The 21072-nt window shown below is 35.2% G+C and overlaps 3 protein-coding genes across 13 annotated transcripts; all 3 read left to right on the forward strand.

The window, feature by feature from the left end:
* The first annotated feature begins 5864 nt into the window (after positions 1 to 5864).
* LOC112712104 (uncharacterized) lies at positions 5865 to 9695 on the forward strand. Its single transcript, XM_025764902.3, has 6 exons — positions 5865 to 6667; positions 7288 to 7337; positions 7456 to 7578; positions 7701 to 8468; positions 8560 to 8776; positions 8885 to 9695. Exons 1-6 carry the CDS (start codon positions 6403 to 6405, stop codon positions 9382 to 9384), a joined length of 1923 nt encoding a protein of 640 aa, XP_025620687.1. The 5' UTR covers positions 5865 to 6402; the 3' UTR covers positions 9385 to 9695.
* Positions 9696 to 10602: 907 nt separating this feature from the next.
* On the forward strand, positions 10603 to 12370 carry LOC112712106 (uncharacterized). Of its 4 annotated transcripts, none has more exons than XR_003157680.3 (4): positions 10805 to 11211; positions 11325 to 11406; positions 11864 to 12087; positions 12216 to 12370. XR_003157680.3 is itself a non-coding variant. In XM_025764904.3 (3 exons), exons 1-3 carry the CDS (start codon positions 11068 to 11070, stop codon positions 12034 to 12036), a joined length of 399 nt encoding a protein of 132 aa, XP_025620689.1. In that variant the 5' UTR covers positions 10603 to 11067; the 3' UTR covers positions 12037 to 12370. The 4 variants fall into 4 exon arrangements, 2 of the variants coding, with proteins under 2 accessions (XP_025620689.1, XP_025620688.1); XR_003157679.3 differs by having other exon boundaries at positions 10825 to 11211; positions 11861 to 12087; XM_025764904.3 differs by having other exon boundaries at positions 10603 to 11211; positions 11864 to 12370.
* Positions 12371 to 13623: 1253 nt separating this feature from the next.
* Positions 13624 to 21048, forward strand: LOC112712107 (uncharacterized). 8 transcript variants are annotated; one of them, XR_011866215.1, is made up of 14 exons: positions 13624 to 14236; positions 14829 to 16063; positions 16187 to 16359; positions 17057 to 17229; positions 17331 to 17399; positions 17891 to 17963; positions 18311 to 18467; positions 18564 to 18855; positions 18970 to 19084; positions 19198 to 19361; positions 19649 to 19723; positions 19826 to 20239; positions 20646 to 20710; positions 20898 to 21048. XR_011866215.1 is itself a non-coding variant. In XM_072203918.1 (13 exons), exons 1-13 carry the CDS (start codon positions 13883 to 13885, stop codon positions 20012 to 20014), a joined length of 2979 nt encoding a protein of 992 aa, XP_072060019.1. In that variant the 5' UTR covers positions 13624 to 13882; the 3' UTR covers positions 20015 to 20403. The 8 variants fall into 8 exon arrangements, 3 of the variants coding, with proteins under 3 accessions (XP_072060019.1, XP_072060020.1, XP_025620690.1); XR_011866216.1 differs by having other exon boundaries at positions 18564 to 18662; positions 18753 to 18855; positions 20646 to 21048; XR_011866217.1 differs by having other exon boundaries at positions 18564 to 18610; positions 18719 to 18855; positions 20646 to 21048.
* Positions 21049 to 21072: the final 24 nt, after the last annotated feature.

The raw sequence follows: 21072 nt of genomic DNA on the forward strand, positions 1-21072 counted from the left end.
AAGTTGAATTTGTATTGAATTTGAATGTGATATACTCTTGTTATTCTAGTTTATTGATAATTTTAAACATGATTTATAGGAATTTAAATTCTGATTATTAGGTTTCAAAAAACTGAAAAAATCGACCGAACTAAACCGCTATTAGTTTGGTTCAGTTCGATTCGGTTGTCCAGACAGCAGCAAACCAAACGGTTGATATAAGTGCAGAACCGAACAGGTCGGTTCGGTTGGTTTTCGGTCCAAAACTGAACCAAATCGAACCGATTACACCCCTACATTATACATGGGTCGTGTTTCTGTTTAGACAATTGAGACATCATTTTTTGAATCATTACTTAGAACCACGATGGCAAAATTTTGTAAGATTCTTCCTAACTATCTAAAAATTTAGGTATTGACTTATCTTTACCAACCAAGCCTTTCGATAATTTATGGTGTAGTTGAACCTTAATTGGACTTCTGTAATTATAGATTTCACCTTCACGGATGAGTCAGTCTCAACCAATGGCCTTATAACCTCAGCAACCGTGTTTGAGTCCAACTTGGAATGATCATTTGAAATCATTCCCATGATGTATGTGTGACTCCCGTTGTATCTCCGTATCTTTCAACAACCTTTTTTTTTATCAAGCTGGCTTGTCCCATCGCGCCCACGGCCATACGTCTTGTATTTTGCATAGAACGTATGTGGCTTGGACTCATAAACATATTATAGTCGACTCCTCTAGAGATAGTGTAACTCTTAATTACCGTGACGACCACTTTTTTAGAATTGTATTCCATTTCAGTTCTGAACCCCCTGTCCTTGGATTAGCAATACCTACAAAAAAATTTCACTCATTGATCCATCCAAAATATAAATTAAGAAAATGTATTACTCACTCCTCACGTACCTATATTTGCATATTTGGTAAATTCTGGTGCATGTATGGCGTCAAGATCCAAGCCACGCATAAAATGTAGAACGTCCATTGGTTGACTAACTGTGGGAGGAACCACTACATTCTTTACTATTGTCTCACATTCCACATCACCATCCTCGTCCTTCTCACCAATTTCGTAGGTAGTTTCAAAGTCCTATTCGCTATCACTATTTCATTTCTTTGTACACTTCAACTTTATCATCTTTCATGTCTGAATCATGTTGAATTTCTTCTGCATCTATATTTTCAAACTCGACTTACAACGCAATATTTTGTTTTGCACCTGAGTCTGCTGGTGAATATGGAACATATGCTGCATATTTGCTTCGTCAATAATCGGTATAATATCAAACTGTATTAGACCATCAAATACTATAACGGGATTTCGATATAGAATATTACTCATTCTCTTTAAGACATCGCTCTCTATGCTTTGATAGAGACCGTTCTATAGCTCTACGAACGTCAGGGTGCATGGTACCATAAACAAAATGGATTCTCACACACAAAGCTCATCCCATCCTGAATATTTCGTATAATTTCACTATTATAATACACTTGTATATTTGTAGTATCCTCTATCACACCACTAACATACTAAAATAACTCTCTTATTTGCAATGAAATGTTAACGAACTTCCCATTATTTAAGAAGAGCACTCGACATTAAGGTTACGTGTACAACACGCCCCTATGTGTTGGCTAAGATGTCACCATGTGGTAATACATTATCAATCTCGCTACATGTTCAACACATATTTTTGCATGCTGACTCAACACGCTACATATGTATTGCTCTTATCTTATTTGCAACAACCGACTTTTTTATTGAAATAAATATAGAAAAACTTTTATTTCCCTAAATACACATGGATAAAAACTTTTTCCAAGATGCGCAACACCAAATCATGGAAAGCACCCACGAATTGGAAATAGCCTCCATCTCAACGCTGGCACCCACGAAATGGGACATTCCATAAATGGCATCCACGAAATGGGCATGTCAATCGCAGCACATACAAATTGGGCCATTCCAATTCAGACACACACGAAATGGACTTTTTTGTTTTAATTTAATTAAAACATGTATTTTAATTAGAAAAAAATAGTTTGTTAAAAAATGATCCCCATTTTAGATGTACTCATCAAACAAAATTAATCCTTAAGGAAACAAAAACCCTACGACAAAGAAACAATCAATCTTTGACAAACCAATGTTTCAAATGATCAAAATGGTGGTTTAACTAACTTAATTAAACTATAGCTTATCTGGTGGATCAAAGATTACATAATTTAATTAATTAAGTGCGTGGATGGGATTACAATCGTTTAGGCAGTTGATTCTTTATTTGCTCTCTTATTAGTTTCATTTTTTAGGCAATTGGTTCTTCCAACGTAATATCATTAGAAAACGGTGTTCTTGTATATGGTAAATAATAATAAAATTTTAATTCACAATAATCTTGATGGCAATGCCAAAGAAATTATTGTGTAGTTAGTGTTTGCTGTTTTATTGTGTATGATATGGTAGGTGAAAATAAAAAACAAATGTGAAATATGTGTCAATGTATATTTTGTTGATGTTATTTTTTCTACTCCTAATAGAACTCTCTCTTCCTTTATTGGGGTTAAGAACTTGCTATAACTAACTATAAAAATAATAGCAAACTATATAAAAATAAAATCACATGTGAAAAAATAAAAGAGTAATACTCCAAATAGGTCCCCAAAGATTTGGCGGTCTGACAGATTTATCCCCTAAAAAAATTAACTAGGTCTCGAGACCCCAAGATTACTAGTATATGCCATATAGGTCCCAAGGCAGGTTGAACCGGTTAAAAAACACTATCTCTCCTACGTGGAGGTTGTAGGTGTGACGTGTCAGGTAAAGCAACATGTGTCGTGCTCAGAACAGATTAGTTCATGGACATGTGGCTAAAACGACGTCGTTTTGGAATAACGCCAAACGACGCCGTTTTGAGGGGACAAATTCGTCCCCACCTTTATTTCCTGGTTCTCAAAACTTCGACATTCCAAAGTCAAATAAGTCCCTAAAATTTTTGTTATAAGTAAAAAAGGTCCCTAAATTTAAGTAGGTACCTTGTATAAAAAAACGTATCCTCTCTCTTTCTCTTTGTAAAATTACAAGTTTCCCAAATTTTTACCTAAATTTTACGATCTAATCCTACATGTTCTTCATCCCATTAACGTTTATCCAAGTTCGTAATGGTGCTTTGACAGTGTGTACAGGGACTGCTTGGTGGTGGTGTGTCGTGTATATTGTCATTGTTCGAGATAAGTTAAGTTAGTTTTTGCCGTATTAAATTGGCAGTAAAGAGTAAAGTATGATGAATGTGCATGTGATGTACGTTCAGGGTAGATAAAAAACAGTTTATTATAGGTGTAGCTTAAGTGAGAGTTGTGAAGTGGTTACGGATAGATATTTGATAATAACAAAAACAACGTAGATATTTGAATTTTGTTATTCTATTATGATGTTGTATTGTGTTGGTTGCTTGGTTAACTTGTGACAGAATTTTATCTTTTGGTATTTAGATGAGTAAAGACATAGTATCTGTATTTTACCATGGTAAAAATTTTGTTAGAGACAACAAAGGGGTACTTGTGCACATTAATGGAAAAGTCAAAAAAATTTTCGCAATAGATATTGACTTGATCTGTTTCTTTGACCTATAGAAATTTTTCTTGGACTTGGGTTACCATGACCACAAGGCAATGTATTAGTATGATCCCACTTCTGCTAACTTGGAATATGATATTCACCCAATTAATGAAGATAAAGAGATCAAAGTTATGCAAAAGAACAAGATGCCAAATGAGGATGCTGACGAATTCTAATTGTTTAACTGTAATTATACTTGAGATATGTCATTTCATGTGCTTGGAATTGCATATTTTGACATACTTTGGATAATTTCATCATGATTTGATTCTAGTTGCTTAATTTGAGGGGACCAATTTGACATATATACTATAAACTCAAGAACCTTTTTGATTTATAACAAAAATTTTAGGGGACTTATTTAACTTTAGAACGTCGAAGTTTCGAGAACCAGGGAACAAAGGTAGGGACGAATCTGTCCCCTCAAAACGGCGTCGTTTGGCGTTGTCCCAAAACGACGTCGTTTAACCACGTGTCCAAAGACTAATTTGTCCTGAACGCGACACGTATTGCTTTACCTGACACGTCACACTTACAACCTCCACATAGGAGAGAGAGTGTCGTATTAATCGGTTCAACCTGACTTGGGGACCTATATGGTATATATTTAGTGGTCTTAGGGACCTGAGACCTAGTTAATTTTTTTGGGGGACAAATCTGTCGGACCGCTAAATTTTTTGGTACCTATTTGGGGGTATTACTCAAAATAAAATTAAAACTACATTTCATACCACATAATGTTACATACAAATTTAATAATAAAAATATAGTGATAAAATGATTAAAAAAATAACTGAAATGAATATATGCAGTAAATGGTGGTAGATGGTCAATATTTTCAACAAATAAATTATTATATGAAAATGGTAGTGGAAGACCAATACTTCCAAATTATTACAACCTAGTTGCTGCATTTTGTGTTTGTTACTAATGAATTGGGTCCAATTCGCGTCTGACCCCTTGAATTTTCTCTCTGTCTCTATTTCGTGGATATCACCTCTGTGATGGCTGAATTCACGTTCGCCACATCGGAAAAGTCCATTTTATGGGCACCATACACAAGATGAATTTCTGTCACTATTTTGTGACCAACGTTGAGATGGAAGTTATTTTCAATTCGTGATACTTCTCATAATTTGATATTGCGCATTTTAAAAATAGTTTTGATGTATGCTTATTTAAAAAATAATAATTTTTTTTGTATTTATTTCAATAAAAAAAACCTGCAACAACCACCCATTTGTAATTATATTAGATAATTTTATTTTCAATAAAACTAATAGAAAAAAAAAAGCGATTATTTGACAAAATTAGTTTTTTCTTTAATGGTTGATCCGGAGAAGGTATATACCTAGTTTGTTTTATAAGTCTTTCTAATACAACTATTTTCTTGTATTTAAATTAAACTAAAAGCGAAATATCCCAATAAAGTTGACTAACTGATTAGTCATCCCATTGACTCATATTACGGAAAAAAAACTATAAAGACAAAAAAAAAAACACCAATGATGTTAGTTTTGTGAATAAATACAAAATGATTTTATGTTTTTTTATTTGTTTACACATCGTAATAAAATTTGATATTTTGCGTCTAGTTTTTATTTTTATTTTTATTACTAATTTGAAAATATAAAAAATATATTAAAATGTAATATTTTACAAATAGTTTAGCTTGATTTTGAGAACATAGAAACTTTTTTATTAAAAAATTAAGTGTGTTTTTTATTTTTGTTTTTTTATTTTATAATTTTATGAAAAAATAAAATAATAAAAAATGAAATTTTATTTTTTATACAAAATTGTAAAAATAAAAATGACTAAAATTGAAATCAGAAAATAATAATACAAGTAAAATACATTTTAATTTTTATATCAACCATATTATATACTAAAAATCAATTGTAAATTAGTTTTTATATAAAATAAACATTGTAATATAATTTACATTAAAAATATATAAATATATAGTTATTGATTTAGTGATGAATAATTTTTTAAATTATAATAAAAAATAGAAAATAATTTATTTGCTGTCAACAGCTGGCAAAGATGAAAAAGAGGGAGTATTCAATTCAATATTTTTCTCTTTACTACATTGCGCCGGCAGATCCGGGCACACCCCCTTTTATCTCCTTTGTCTCCTTTGAATCTGCAACGTGTGATGACCGATGCCAATGGTCCACCCGCAATTCATATCCATCCCCAAGGGTATTCTCGGCATTCTATATATAATCCGTGTCACTCACTTATTGTCCTGAGTCATCATCCTGTCCTAACGAATCTCCACCGTTGATCTTCTCTCCACCTCAGATCAGCACATCTCGAAACCCTAATTCCCACTCTTTCCACAGAATTTCCTTAAAATGATTAGAGCCGGGATGTCAATTTACTTTAGTTTATTGCTTTATTGATACTATTATTAATTTGTAATATAGTAATTAACGTGAGAATAATGAATATAATAAATAAATTTTTATTTTTATAATAAGTAATTAATTTCTTTTAGATTAAAATTTAGGAGTCAAAACAAAAAAGAAAATCAAAATCGAAAAGAACAAATATAGAAAATAGAAAATAATTATTACATCACCATTTCAGAAAACAACGCTCTTTAAATTGCGATTCAAACCTATCCTCCGCCTTCTGAAATCAATCTCTTATTCCATTGCAGCCAGCCAGCCAGCAGAAGAACCGCCTCATAGCCGAATTGTGCAATTCAATTCAATTCTCGTTTTTTCGTTGCGTTCGTTGTGGGTTGATTGATTGATTCCGATTAGGTTATAATTAGGGCAAGGTATGGCGTCGTGTGTGTACGTGAGGTGGGAGGAAGTTTGGGTGTCGAGGGAGAAGGGAAGGAGGGAGGTGCATTACGTTCTGAGGAGAAGGGATGGGAGCTCAGATCTGGCACTTGTTGGCAAAGAGAAGAGCTTGAGGCACATGTTTTATCACTATGCGCTTCCCACCCAGAAGAAGCTTCTTGCTTCCATGGGGTCTTCTGTGTCTTTCTCCAAGCTCAAATCTCGCAAAGAAGTCGTTGATTGGTTGGATTCCCTATTCTCTGGTTCGTGCCCTAAAACTCTCTTATCTTTCTGTTTCTCATTTTTAGCCCTTATGATAATTCACTGGTCCTTTTCAACCGGTTTTGAATTCGGGGTTGATAATTCGCTCGTTTTTGTGAAAATTATCCTCGAGTATTGAGGTTTCGCCGTTTCGGCAACACTCAGCTTTTTCCCTACTTCGAATTTTCATTTGGGTTTGCGATGAAAATTGAATTTATTGGTTTGGATACCTTGCCTTACCAATTTTCGTCTTCCTGGGGTTTTATCTTCTCCTCAATTCTCGTGTGCTTCATGTTTTTGTCACGCTGATTTACTGTATTCTTCGATTGTTTCATTTTTTCCCTCCTTACATCCATTTTTGTTTTTGTGTTCCAACATATTATGCCACACCGCTAAAATTCATGGATTTGTTTATCTACTTTTTCGATCTTACAAGTTCTAAAAAATACCTGGCATATTCATAATTTGATATGTGATAGGTGTTATAACTCTGTTTGCCTGTGGCTTGATTCTCCCCTGTAAGCCCAGGTATCCGTGTTTAACACCACTGGTTCTTCGTTTATAGAGTGCTAGTCTTTGATATTATGCTAATTTTTATTTTTTGATTTGTTTAACTTTTCAGATTCCTCCGCAGAGAATTCAGCTCGTGCAGCTGATGCTGAAACCTTGAAGGTACTGATTATGATTTATGAAGCAGCAATAGGATTTTGGTAATTTTTTTTCTTCGAATGTAAGCCCTTGTTTGTTATATGATCCATTTCTTTATTCAATTCTTCTGTATGTTTTCCAGGATAATCAATTGGGGAAGCTGGGCCATGGTACAAAAGAATTCTTATGGTTAGGGTCTCCTTGGACTTGCAAGAAAAGAAGAAATCACTATCAGTCATTTAAGCGAAACGGTTTTAAGATATCTGTAAGTCATCGTCATATATATATAATTTTTAATTTTTTATGCATCTCCTTCTATTCCCACACCTTATCTATATTTGACTTTTCCAACCTGCTTGTTTTGCCTGATTTCAAAATGTTTTCCAGGTTTATGATTTTGTATATGTTTTAGCAGAAGAAGGCAAACGTCTGGTTGCCTACTTGGAAGACATGTATGAGGATTCCAGAGGCAACAGGATGGTTGTGGTACGATGGTTTCACAAAATTGATGAGGTTGGTATCGATTTGCCTCATGATTTTTGTGAGAGAGAGGTTTTCTTTTCTCTTTATCTTCAAGATCTAAGTATTGAATGCATAGATGGATTGGCTTCTGTCGTTACTCCACAACATTACGAAAAGCTTCAGAGTGTTGCGAGATATACTCGCTGGGAGCCATTCATATGCAGAAAACAATTTGATAATGATGATGTCAAACCCTTCGATGTATCCCAGCTTAAGGGTTACTGGAAACAAGATATAATCAGATTCATGTGTGCGCCTTCTGAATCAAGGTCTCATGGGAGTTCTGGTCTGTCTGACAATAGCCAAGGAAACTCCGATCCAGCTGCTGAGAGTAGACCTAAGAAGAGGCGGCGCCTGACAAAAGTTGGTAGCAAAGAAGTGGCTGATTTGGCTGCTGTTAAACTAGATTTGAGTAATTCTAAATCCAATACCAAAATTGGAACTGGGAAAACTTCGTTGAAGAATGTTTCTGATGACTATTTAGTTGTAGGTTCCCAAGTTGAGGTTCTCTCACAGGACAGTGGAATGAGAGGCTGTTGGTTCAGAGCCTCTATTGTTAAGATGCACAAAAATAAAGTGAAGGTTCAATATCAAGACATTCAGGATGCCGTTGATGAAACCAAGAAGCTTGAGGTATCTTAATAAGCGTCATCTTTAACCTCTCTTTATATCGATTATGAAGTTGTCCAAATGTTAACATTGCTTTTTTTCCTTTTTGGTTTAGGAATGGGTTTTGGCTTCCAAAATCTCAGCTCATGATGATCTGAGGCTACGGAAGTATGGAAGGAATAAGATTCGGCCAGTCCCACCACCTCATAGATTTGAAAAATCCACGGGGGTTGATGTTGGTTCCATTGTTGATGTTTGGTGGCATGACGGTTGGTGGGAAGGCATTGTTGTTAAAATAGTGTGTGAAGCTAAATATCGTGTTTATTTCCCAGGTATGACTGTTTGCTCTTCCCTTATTTTTTTCTCTGAAATTTGCTGCCAACACTTGACACCTGTTTGTGCTGTGGTGTAATTGACATTTATGTTTGTGACCTTTGCAGGGGAGAAGTTGGTGTCAATGTTTGACCTTGATAACCTACGACAGTCTCAAGAATGGATAGGGAATGAGTGGGTGAAGATGAGGGGAAGGCCTGACCTTGTGGATTCTGTATTGTCAACCTTAAAGGCAAAACAAGGTCCCTGCAATTCAAGTGAATTATCCACAGAAGATGTCATACAATCAAAGGAGGCTGATGCATTCTTGGATTCTGAAGGGGATAAAAGTAAGAAGCCTGAGTTGTTTCCAGACCTCTTGAAAGATGATATACTATCTCAATTACGGTGGTCATCTAGGAAGAGGAGACGTAGTAATGGCACCTCTTTGGGAAGTGATAAAGATAGGAGAAAGTCCCCAAACTCTGTGGAATCTGATGCTTCTGACAGTTTTGTGATTCCAGCATTTGTGAATGCTGAACATGACGACTTCACATATGGAGGGGATCCTTCTGTTTTCAACTCTTCGGTTGTCCCTTCCTTAACCAACTTAGTTATGTGTAGGTAATGTGTCTTTGTTTCTTTTACTAGGTTTAGGCTCATGGTTCTTTCTTTCTTTAATTTTTTTTCCTTTCCCTAAGTTCGAATATTTAGCTCTCTTAGATGAATAATTTTCTTTTTTGATATTCGAGTGAACTGTGGTATCGTGGCTATGATGCCAAGTAAGTTTGGCAGATAATTTCTAGATGCAGTGGTGTAACCGCTTTAGCTTTGACGTAGGATAGTTTTTTTTGTAACGGTTCTTTCATTCTCTGAAAATGTTCTAAATGTATCGTGTAATTTAATCGAATAATGGAAATACATATATACCATTTTGTACTCGCTGGAGAATATCACGAGAAGTACTTGAAAATTATGATTTACCGATTTACCTTGTTTTCTTCGATTAAGCTGAAAGGATTGAAAGTGCTAGAGTAATGATTAATAATGTAGTGCGGGCGTGAAAGAGGAGCTTTTCATTGATGCACGAATGACCCTATATCTTTCGGCGATATTAGGCTAACGTAAGATCATATTTAAAATGATTAATTACCTTTACAAACAGTAGCTAAACTACAACATTAACTAGGCTCATTTCATTGGGGGAGGTTGATTATAGTGTCCTATCATATATGTGTGTTTAGGACAAGCATAATGCTTTAGCCTTTATGGTCATAATAAACCTGATATACAAAACTGATCAACTTAAAACAGCAAAACTAGAATTCCTTTGCAACCTTTGTTAGTACCTTTTTTTTTTTGTTTTGACTGGTTGTTAGTACTAGTAGTTACTAGTTAGTACATAATTTGGCCAGTCAGATGACAATAATGTGTTCCCGAAAATAACTATATTGCCACTTGCCAATCCAAATAACTTAGACTACTTGATAAATACACCAACACGACATAAACACTTGTGCTTAATCAATGTTCCTAGATACGTGTAGCGTTTTCTTTCTTGTTTTTGACTACTGTATCTCTACTCGTACGAGTAACACAGAAAATTAGAAATAGAATACTCGGAAGTCAAAGTATGGTGGCCCTCAATGGAACGTTGCCCCTGCTGCCGTATGCAGGAGCCCGTTGCTTGACTTTAGTTGTACACGAGGACCTACGCTAATGGATCCAATGCTACTAATCCTATGGATAATAATAATTAGATTGTCTTAAATAATATATCTATACTAAAATCCTTCAGAGTCTTGATTTCACTCTCTTTTAATTCTTCAGCTTCACTCATGCTATTGGTTTAAGCCAAGCCAGAGTCAAACAAAGCTTTAATTTTCATTCTTGAAGCTGCGCCAACTAAGCACGCCACTTAAGTACACTTTGCATTATTGATTCATTCAATTAATCTGGTGTCTGGTTTAGGAAGCAACCATGAAAGGAATAATTAATTCTGGTAAACACAAGCACTATTAAATGTGGGGCCTTCTCCTTTACATAGTGAGTGAACAATCAACAATCTGAGTTAACTTGGTCATAATAACTTTCTTTCACACTTTACTATTGCTGTTTTATCATGATCTCTCTCCATTTTCTTGTGCCTACCAACTTCTGAATCCACCCCAAGCATCCCAAGAGATGGAATTGCTCTATCACCTTGGAGGAAGTTGTTCATAGGTCATTTTCCCTGCACATTCCACTCTTTCCAAGATGGAATTGAACCATCAAACTCGTTAACTACACACATAAAAAGGCATTTTTGGTAATGGCAGCACACCTAATTATCACAGGTATGGCTTTTGAAGATGGTTCTAAAAAGGAGCTGCATAAAGTTGGTAGAAAAATGTCAAAGCGATTCTCTCTTTCTGGGACTAGTTTGGCTTCTATGGAGTCTTTGTCCCGGCCATTAGTATGCACTATTTACCACCACTCTTTCTTGCTCATAGTTTCTGTATCAAGTATAGAACTTCATCTAGTTTCTATATTCTTGAGTCTAATTTTTTTGTTCTTATCTGAGAACAGGTCCAGGAAGTTGTTCTTTCCGCAGATATGCAATGTGAAAAGTGCCAGAAGAGGGTTGCTGACATCATTGCTAAAATGCATGGTAAGTGTTATTTTCCTCTTACTCTCTTACACAATGGACATCTATGTTTGTGGAATTATATGTTACTATGTTGCATGTGATTGTCAAATTGTTGATTCGTTTTGAAGGGCCCTAATAACTTTTTCTTCTTACTAAGGCCATGATATTCACAAACACTTTCCCTCTCTCTGGTTTGCAAGAAGAGGTTAGATAGAGAAGACAATGAGAGGAATAAGAGAAGTGGTCACTCTTCTTGTCACTTCAATATGGTGAAAACAGGAATTTAAACAGTTAACTTATATTCATTTCACATTGTATTACAATCCAGCTGTTAAATTTTATGGGTTTGGTTTCATTAGACACTTACCTACTCATAAAAAACATGACCCTACTATTTAAGGATATAGATTAGTGAATTCTTCTATTTGATGAATTTTGAAACACAAGTGTGATGCAAAATGTTATGATGTTTCAGCAGAGACAGAGTCCATGGAGGTGGATGTGTTACAGAAGAAGGTGACACTCACATTTAGGTTGTTACCAACTGTTGGTAAAGTAATCACAGAAGCACAGCAAATTACTCCCATTAACAGGAACAATCTCCCTAAAGTTGCCATTATTAAACGGATATTCCGCTCTTCCCATGGTTAAGTACACCACTCACAAGTCACAAAGGAGAAAAAAGGATCCAGATTCACATGTGTATAAGATTCTCTAGACTGATTTTACAGTGTATAGTAGTAGAATAAGCTTTTAGTGTGTTCTTTATTGAATTTGCTTTTTCTCTGAAGAGACATTAAAAGGAATTCATTGTGTTTTGTGTTAAACAGGAAATTCGGACCACACAATGCATAGCCAAGCAATGTCATTCATTGCCTTTATTCGATTTTATTATACCTTGGTCTGCTCAACTCAAATTGTAATGGTGAACTGAATTTCATGTACAAGGTGTTAATGTTAATTTTAAGACTGATTTTTACTACAATATTAGAAAATGATAATGATTAGATAAAAGAAAACTAAGAGAAAACGATTTTGCTTTACCTAATGGCATTGCAAGTCGTGGGCATCAAGGGATGCTTCCCCTTAATTAAGCGTCAAGTTGAGAAGATAGAATGACTTGATAAATAAATAAACAAGTTCATGGTCCTCTTAGCTTGCTTTCTTACCCCAACAAACAGAATCAGATTCGAAAATGAAGGAGGCAAAATAATATTATATGTTTTAGAATTTTGAGTACTTTATTAGAAAACGTGTCAGTTGGTCCACATACACTCATTATTCTCAGAGTGCATAATTTTCATCTTATCCAAAAATAAAGCTCCATCATCGTTGGTTCTTTCAAATTCCAACTCTTTTCTGCAAGCATATATTCTCTTCCTCTAAATAGATCAATCTCCAGCACTATTTATAGATTGTAGTGAAGTTTCTTTACTTTTTCTGTGCCCTTTGAAAAATTTTAGTACTGTTGCACGATGATGATGATTCTCAAAATTAAATTGATTGACTGCATGCACGTATTAAACTTGAAGGAGTTAAAAATGGATTTTTCACAAATTTTGGATACTGATGAGTTATATAATAAACAATTATTTTTGAGGTGTATGGAATTTAATTCTAATGCATTATCAATCTCAAATACCGTTTAAACAGTAATTTAAAGTTGTTTTACAGTTTTGGATTGCAGTATTTAAAATGTAATTATGTGACTTTTTGATAATGTGCCTAATAATCCTTTTAATTTTAAACAAGAGTAATAACACAAAATGTATTTTTATTTCAAACATATAAAAGAATAAAAAATATCCATAACTTTATTGGTTTAGAAATTAGAAAAAAATTAGGAAAAATATAAAGTAATAAAATTATAAACTAAAACATATTGTATCCAATTTTTGGAACAATAATAATAAATAATAATAAATGATCTTTTTTCGAGTTATCTTTTTTTAAAAGATCTTATGGAGAAGTAAAAGTAATTTTATGTTTGAATATTTCATATAAAAAATTTTTTTAATCTATCAATTATATTTGGATATAACAATATAAAAGTATTTTTTTTGTTTATTTATTACATAAAAAATATTTTTTTTTTTTAAAAAAATCTTTTAAAAAAAATATAAATTACAACTTCTCAAAAAAATTATTTTTTTCTAGTATTTTTATTTTTACTATTAAAAATTTAATAAACACACTAAAAAAATATTTTTTTAACAGAATAATAACGTCAAAACAAATAATAAATTATTTTATTTAGCAATTGATTGAATCATTGGGTGTGGGCACGCTTAAGAAGGAGGAGGCACGTGCGATGATCGGCGAATATGATCCTCAATAATTTGGTTCTGTTGTATGTATTGTAGCTGGCCTTCTGAATCTGATCCAATACCATTGCTCCGCGCGTGCTGCAACCGTACGATCTATTCTCTCCCGTTCAACCTTCCTTCATATTCAACCATAACACCTCAAAACCCTAACCCTAACCCTAATCCCAATCATGGTAACCGATTCCCACGACTCTCGTCGCAAGCATCGCCGATCCTCCTCTCCCGAAGACGCCGATAGATCCTCGAAGCGCCACAAGCACCGCCACCATAGCCACCGCCATCGCCACTCCACCAAGAAACGCGATGAAGACACCGAATACGATCGCGGAACTCTTGCTAGGATTCCTTCTCCAGCTCCTGTTTCTAACTCTGCTCCGTATAGCTCTCTCCCTGACGACGACGTCGAGGAGGGAGAGATTCTCGAAGAAGGTGAGATTGGAAAAAAGCAGACAGAATCTGATGCAGAGCCTGGTGAAATTGAGCTGTCAGGAAATCGAGATTCTCGATCCGATAACAAAATTCCGGTATGATACAATCGAATTGTTCTTCGTTTATCTATTTATTTTTTTAATTCGGCTTTATTTTCTTTTAATATTGTGGTGAAATCTGTTTGGTTTCCGAGAAAGCAGAGGCCAGAGGAATGGATTTAAAAGACGTCTTACTATTGTAATTGTGTTGTTTTGATTGACGAAACCAGGATGTGTTCATATCTTCTTTAACCTTCTGAGATTTATCTTAGTATAGGTAGGTGTTTTAGGCGTCTCTGTTCTCCTCGGCGACCAAACAGAGCACTGTGTTTCCTTTTTTGGATTGTATAATCAATTTTTTCATTCGTGGCGTGAGAGCTTGTTAGAGTACCTTGTCAGTGTTTCATAGATATGTAAGAACCTGCTTGCACTACACGAACATGAGTGAATTGGAAAAGAAGTCTCTCTAGGCGTTTCAGTGAAGACTGGTGGCTTACAGTTAATTTGTAAGAGCTGGTTACGTTTTTTTTTAAATAATTATTGTTATACTTCATTTTTTGCCCATGGACCAAGTTAAAAGGATTGTTCAATTTCTTTAGCATCGCTTTAAGTAGACATTTGCATTCAATTTCTTGTTTGTGATGGGCAGGGACCTGTCACAAAAAATTCAAAAACTGGAAAGGAGGACAGAAGTCATGGTAAATATGTTAGTCCTGCATTGGATACTGCAGACAAGCACCCTGGACTTCATGATGACTATGGTTCTCCTAACCAGTCAAGCCCTGAGCTTAAAGGTGGAAAGAATGCTAGAGATACTAAAGATGGTTTGGGTAATGGGTATTTGAACCCTAAATCATCCAAAGAAGATAAGAAGCAGAATGAGGGCCCTGGACAATTGAGAGGAAATGAGAAACTAAAAGGTGACTATGAAGAGAAAGAGATACAGGCAAATGGAATAAAACATAATTACCATACAAATTCATCATCTGATAGTGAAGGTGAAAAATATAGAATGTTAAGAAGTTCTCCTTCTCATGATAGATGTAGAAGTCGATCAAGATCAAGTGGTCATCCTAGGGACAGATCTCGTTCTCGTAGTATAGCAGATGAATATGCTCATTCCAAGAAAAGGCACTCTAGGGATCAAGGGCCCCTTCATCATAGTGGCAGAGATAAGACTGACTATGAGCATGATGAGGAAGGAATGAGAGCACGTGGAAGGGAGCATGGTCGTGGCAATGCAGACTTGTTGGTAGATGATAGGAGGGGACGTAGTTCCAGGTATCGTAGTCGAGAGTCCCAGGATCGCAGTAGGGACAGTCATGTGGATAGGGATTTATACAGGGAAAAGAAACGAGACGAAACAAGCAGGAATAGGGAGGTTGATTGGGTGCGTAAAACAGAAAAGGAACGTGAAAGGAGCTATGAGAGGGATAGAAGGGACACAATAAAAGACAGAAGTAGGGAAAGGGAGGAGGATAGGGATAGGAGACGAGAAAAGGAGAGAGGCAGGAGCAGGGAAACAGATTTTGAGAGGGATAGAAGAAGGGGAAAGGAAAGGGACAGGAGTAGGGATAATACAAGGGGTGGTGAGAGAGGAAGAGATTGGGATAGTGAAAGGGATGATAAGAATCGGGAAAGAGATCACATTAAGGAGAGGGAGAGGCGAGATGATAGATATAGGCACACTGATAAAGACACCGCATATAATAAGGATAAGCATTTGCGTCATGAGGATGGTGAAGACATTCGAGACAGATATAGAAAACATTCAAGACACGAAGAAACTGAATATCATCGGGAGAGAAACAGGAATTCTGATTCTGTAAAATTTTATAATTCTGCAAGAAGTGCCATGGAAGAGAATGAAAGCAAGCTAGAAAGGTATTTCACTACCTATAATTTTTTGTTGCTATCATAATTTTCTTCCATTCATACAATACTCTCTCTGGAATAGCACAGTATCTATTTTTTTATTTTTAATTATTTTGTCTATGTTGATTGTAGAGGTGAGGTTGAACAAGATTACTTAGATGAGGATACTCTGCAATTACCAGAGCAAGAAGAGGAAGATCTGAATAGGATTAAGGAGGAAAGTAGACGGAGAAGGGAAGCAATAATGGAGAAATACAAGAAGCAGCATCAGCAAGCAGAACAGGCAGCTGAAAATGAAGGAAAAGGTATTGTTCTTCTCCCCTCTTTTCCTTCTTTGTGTTTCAAAGTGATAGGTGATAACAAATTAGAAAGTAGCAGCTATTTACCATACAATGATTTTCGGCCACTACTACAAGTTGTAGTTCTTTACACAATTATCTTCCTAACATAGTTATAACCTCTAAAATTTTTCCATGAATATGTTAATTTTCACTATTTTGGCTCCATTAGTGCCATGTAATCTTCTCTTCTTAAAGTATGAGGGGTTGTCATTGGTTCTAAAGCCCTCCACTTTTTCTTAAATTGAGCTGGACTTGGTAAGGATATGCATTTAAGTTTCCTATGCTACCTGTTATCTATTTGTTAATCCGTGTTTACTATATTTTGTTAGTTGTTTGATGTGTTGTTCATGAAACATTCATTTTTCTTTTTGATAAACCCCTATCATTACCCTTTTTCTGAATCATTGTTTTTTGCATCTCTTGAAATTCAAATGTTCTCAGTTTAGACATATGCTTGATTTCATTTCTATGTAATAATGTAGACTTCTTGCAAACCATTATTGCTATGTTTTCTTTACCGTGAGAGTGAGTTCTGAAGTTAAAAAGGAGGAATGATAGGCTTGGAAATTGGATTAATTACAAAGTAATGTCTTCTTGTTTTTCCATCACTGTCACCATTATTTGGACTATCTTTAGTAATTTCATGATGCACTATTTTTAGACAAGGAATCCGTGGACATTCCTACTGATGTTCCTGAAGCACATGATGGCAAGAATGATGGTATTGATGATGTAGAAACATCATTTGCTGTTGGGAAATATACTCCTGAAAATTTGAATGTTGCTTCTAAGAAGATATCTGGTGCTGGTGGCCTGGGTGAGGGTACTCCTAAGGTTTGTCCTTAAATTTGTTTACATTTTTAATATTAATTAATTTGATTTTTTTTCATACTTCTATTTATTGGGTTTTGAAATATTTTTTCTGATCTTTACAGAGTGAAAGATCAGACGACATGTTTTGTGATGATATATTTGGTGAGACACCAACTGGAGTTCGGAAATCAGTAAGTTTTGCATAACCGATTCTATGTTTAATTGGAGGGAATTTTGTGTTGACTTGTTCCATGTGTTACTAACCTCAGAAATATATGACATGGTTTCTGATTCTGGGTGTTTCACTTATTTAAAATGTTCTATAAACCTTTTATCTTTCATCTTTCTTGCAATATTAGTTCTCACCTGCCTCTGTTCTCTGCCTACTCTAAAGATTTTGTTTTAGTTCCTGGCTTCCTGCATGTCTTTTCACACACACACACACATGTACTCACATATCTCCCAATCTATGTTGCTTTTAGTGCAAGAACAGGTGAATTTCCCTTGTGGGTAACCACTCTATAATAACTTAACCACCTTTTGTATTTATTCCTGAATCCTGATTGTAACTGCTAACTAATACATAATTTTTTATTTTGGTATTGTTTGATGTTCATTGTTCTTCCATATATCATACTTCTACATCTATAACTGATATAGTGATTTTCCACCTTTCTTTTAGGGAAAAGGGGATGGTATACTGATTGAGAGGGTTGGCCTACATGACAATTGGGATGACGCAGAGGGGTATTACAGTAAGTAATTGATTATTGTTTCAATCTATTTCAGTTGTTCTCTTTTGATTGATGTGTTAAGGCTTGAGTACTTGACCTGAAATTTGTGCCTTGTTTTGCTTAAAAACATGATTAGATGGTGATGCAACTTCCTTTATTGGGAAGAATTATTGTTAAATGTGTTCCTTCAAGTTTGATGCTTTTCCACCAAAATGAAGTGTGCTGGTTCTGTTGTTAAACCTGTCAAAATGTTGTGGAAAATCTTTTGGGCAGCCAAATTTCTGCTGGATTTGGTTGCCTGTTATTGCATGAAATGTCTCCAGATACACCTATTCTCCTGTTCATAGTGTTGTGATATTGCTGTGTAGGCTATCGTTTTGGTGAAATACTTGATGGCCGATACGAAGTCACTGCTGCACATGGGAGGGGTGTTTTTTCAACAGTGGTTCGGGCAAAGAATCTCAAGACTGGTAATGGTGAGCCAGATGAAGTTGCTATAAAAATCATTCGTAATAATGACACCATGTGCGTTATCTTCTTCTACTGGTTATTTGAATTGTACCTTTTGCTTTCTGTTAGTGTTGTGTTTACTCACTGTTACTCATCTCTAATATGGTATAGGTACAAGGCTGGTATGGATGAGTTGGTCATACTGAAGAAATTAGTAGGTGCAGATCCAGATGATAAGCGTCATTGTGTTCGTTTCCTTTCAAGTTTTAAGTACAGGAATCACCTCTGTTTAGTTTTTGAATCTCTTAATATGAATCTGCGTGAAGTATTAAAGAAGTTTGGTCGCAATATTGGCCTTAGGCTAACAGCTGTGAGAGCATATGCAAAGCAACTATTTATTGCCCTGAAGCATCTTCGGAACTGTGGTGTTCTTCATTGTGATATAAAGCCTGATAATATGTTGGTATGCCAAAAATAATTTTGTTTAAATGTTTCTTTTTTGGATGCTAGTTGTGTTTGTTTGCAAGAAGTAATATGTTGTCTTCTAACCTTTTGTGTTCTTATGGTACAAAAAAAGGTGAACGAGGCTAAAAATGTCTTGAAGCTTTGCGACTTTGGTAATGCTATGTTTGCTGGTAAGAATGAAGTCACACCATATCTTGTCAGTCGGTTTTATCGGGCCCCTGAAATAAGTAAGTTCCATTCATTTACTTATGAGATTCTTAATCACTAATCTCGGGAAATATCCTATGGTTGCCAACTCTTGGGCTTTTGGATTTTTATTTATTTATTTCTTCTCCTGCAGTTCTTGGCTTGCAATATGATCATCCGTTGGATATTTGGTCAGTAGGCTGTTGTTTGTATGAGCTCTATACAGGGAAAGTTCTTTTTCCAGGTCTTACAAACAATGACATGCTTAGGCTTCACATGGAATTAAAGGGTCCTTTTCCAAAGAAGATGTTGCGCAAGGTATTTACTGTTAAAATTTTTTTTAGGGTTTAATACTAGGGTTTAGCAACCATTTGAGCGCTGAGTAAAAATTGTTCTTTACTGTTTGATTCAGGGTTCTTATATATATATAGATATCCTGTGGTGAATGTTTTCATTGTTTGCAATTGAGAAATTAGTTATTCATTTTTCTTTTTCTTTTATTCATTTTATCACCATAGGACGAATTGTGGTCCCCACTATGAGAGTGAGTGGCACTCCTATCTCTACTCTCTAATTAGATCTAAGGTATTTTCCGGACCTTGCAGGGAGCATTCACTGACCAACATTTTGATCATGACCTGACTTTTCTTGCTACTGAAGAGGATCCTGTGACAAAAAAGGTTAGACTTTTATTGTATTTTGAACTTTTTTTTTTTTTTTTTTTTACGATGATTCGAAGTTTTCCTAAGAGCTTAAATATTGATGGTAATATTATTTGTTAGACGATAAAGCGGATGATTCTCAACATAAAACCAAAAGATATTGGAACAATCATCACAGGCTCTCCTGGAGAGGATCCAAAGATGTTAGCCAACTTCAAGGATCTCATGGATAAAATTTTTATCTTGGACCCAGACAAGAGGTTGACGGTATCACAAGCACTGAACCACCCGTTTATCACTGGCAAGTGAACAGTGTGCTGCTTTTGACTCCCCGAAGTGATGTTCACTGATATTTGTACATAGTGATCTGATTTAATTCACATTGGGGTTCTAATCATTTGGCATTATTTATCTGTTCCGTACTGACCAAGGAGTGTCATCACGAATATTGGCTTTTTGAAGTGAAAAGAGTGATATCTGGTCAGGCGTACACTATACTGGCGGTTCTTTCACTGGAATGTACTGTTTCCTATTGTAAGACAACTAGCCAATGGCAGTTCCCCCCTTCTTGTGTGGCCATTATGAAATTTAATCTGTTAGTTTTTCATAGTATAGTTGTATTTGTACTTCAAACGTTTGTTGCAATTAATTGCGTAGAAAATTTTATTACAGCGAATTCAATTTTTCGCGATAGTAAACTTGTGCTTCTATGATCCTTTGCAGAAGTTGGCCCTGTTTCTTTCTTTGGACATTCTTTTTTCTCATTTATATTACTTCTGCTAACCTTGCATAACTGTTGTAATCTGGATGATTTATATCATTTGCATGTAATATCTTCTGATCCTCCATAGTTTCTAGTTATCATTGCCAGTATAAATGTCTTTACAATTTCATAGAACCTCTTTGGATTCTGGAGATTCTAATTTAATTTCTCATCCAGGAGGCCTATCAGTGGTCTGAGGCATCCCTCCCGTGCCTAGATGCTTAAAGGGAACCCAGGAGAAGGTACCTTGGTTTGTTTATTGGGAGATTAATTTCACCTCTCTAGAATAGATTGTTATTTCTATTATAATTTATTATCAGCTTCAATGGAATAGCATGAATGATTGTTTTGGTTCTGAGGAAAATCAACGGTTTTAGTTGCCTATAAGCACATTGAAACATGTGATTTTATTTCGTTTTGAAAATATAGGTATGTTAATGAGGGGAAGGGGAGTGGTTAGTGTTGCATCTTCATCCATTAAAGTGATGCAGGTTCCATTAAACCAAATGCCTAAATACCACACCCTTTCAAATAATTGTAAGACTCTTAAGTGACAGAATAACTTCCTTTATTTTCCGCCTCTTTGATCTTCCAAGTTTCAGCC

This window comes from Arachis hypogaea, chromosome 9 (assembly GCF_003086295.3).
Source record: "Arachis hypogaea cultivar Tifrunner chromosome 9, arahy.Tifrunner.gnm2.J5K5, whole genome shotgun sequence".
Lineage (NCBI taxonomy): Eukaryota > Viridiplantae > Streptophyta > Magnoliopsida > Fabales > Fabaceae > Arachis > Arachis hypogaea.

Bases quoted from the DNA above. Each gene is read 5' to 3' on its own strand.
- LOC112712104 (XM_025764902.3), top strand. From the start codon at position 6,403: ATGGCGTCGTGTGTGTACGTGAGGTGGGAGGAAGTTTGGGTGTCGAGG. The intron at 6,668-7,287 runs GTTCGTGCCCTA...TTAACTTTTCAG, and splicing joins GTTGGATTCCCTATTCTCTG to ATTCCTCCGCAGAGAATTCA. The intron at 8,777-8,884 runs GTATGACTGTTT...TGACCTTTGCAG, and splicing joins ATATCGTGTTTATTTCCCAG to GGGAGAAGTTGGTGTCAATG.
- LOC112712106 (XM_025764903.3), top strand. From the start codon at position 11,068: ATGGCAGCACACCTAATTATCACAGGTATGGCTTTTGAAGATGGTTCT. The intron at 11,212-11,324 runs GTATGCACTATT...ATCTGAGAACAG, and splicing joins AGTCTTTGTCCCGGCCATTA to GTCCAGGAAGTTGTTCTTTC. The intron at 11,407-11,860 runs GTAAGTGTTATT...ATGATGTTTCAG, and splicing joins CATCATTGCTAAAATGCATG to CAGAGACAGAGTCCATGGAG.
- LOC112712107 (XM_025764905.3), top strand. From the start codon at position 13,883: ATGGTAACCGATTCCCACGACTCTCGTCGCAAGCATCGCCGATCCTCC. The intron at 16,360-17,056 runs GTATTGTTCTTC...CACTATTTTTAG, and splicing joins AGCTGAAAATGAAGGAAAAG to ACAAGGAATCCGTGGACATT. The intron at 18,856-18,969 runs GTATGCCAAAAA...GTACAAAAAAAG, and splicing joins TAAAGCCTGATAATATGTTG to GTGAACGAGGCTAAAAATGT.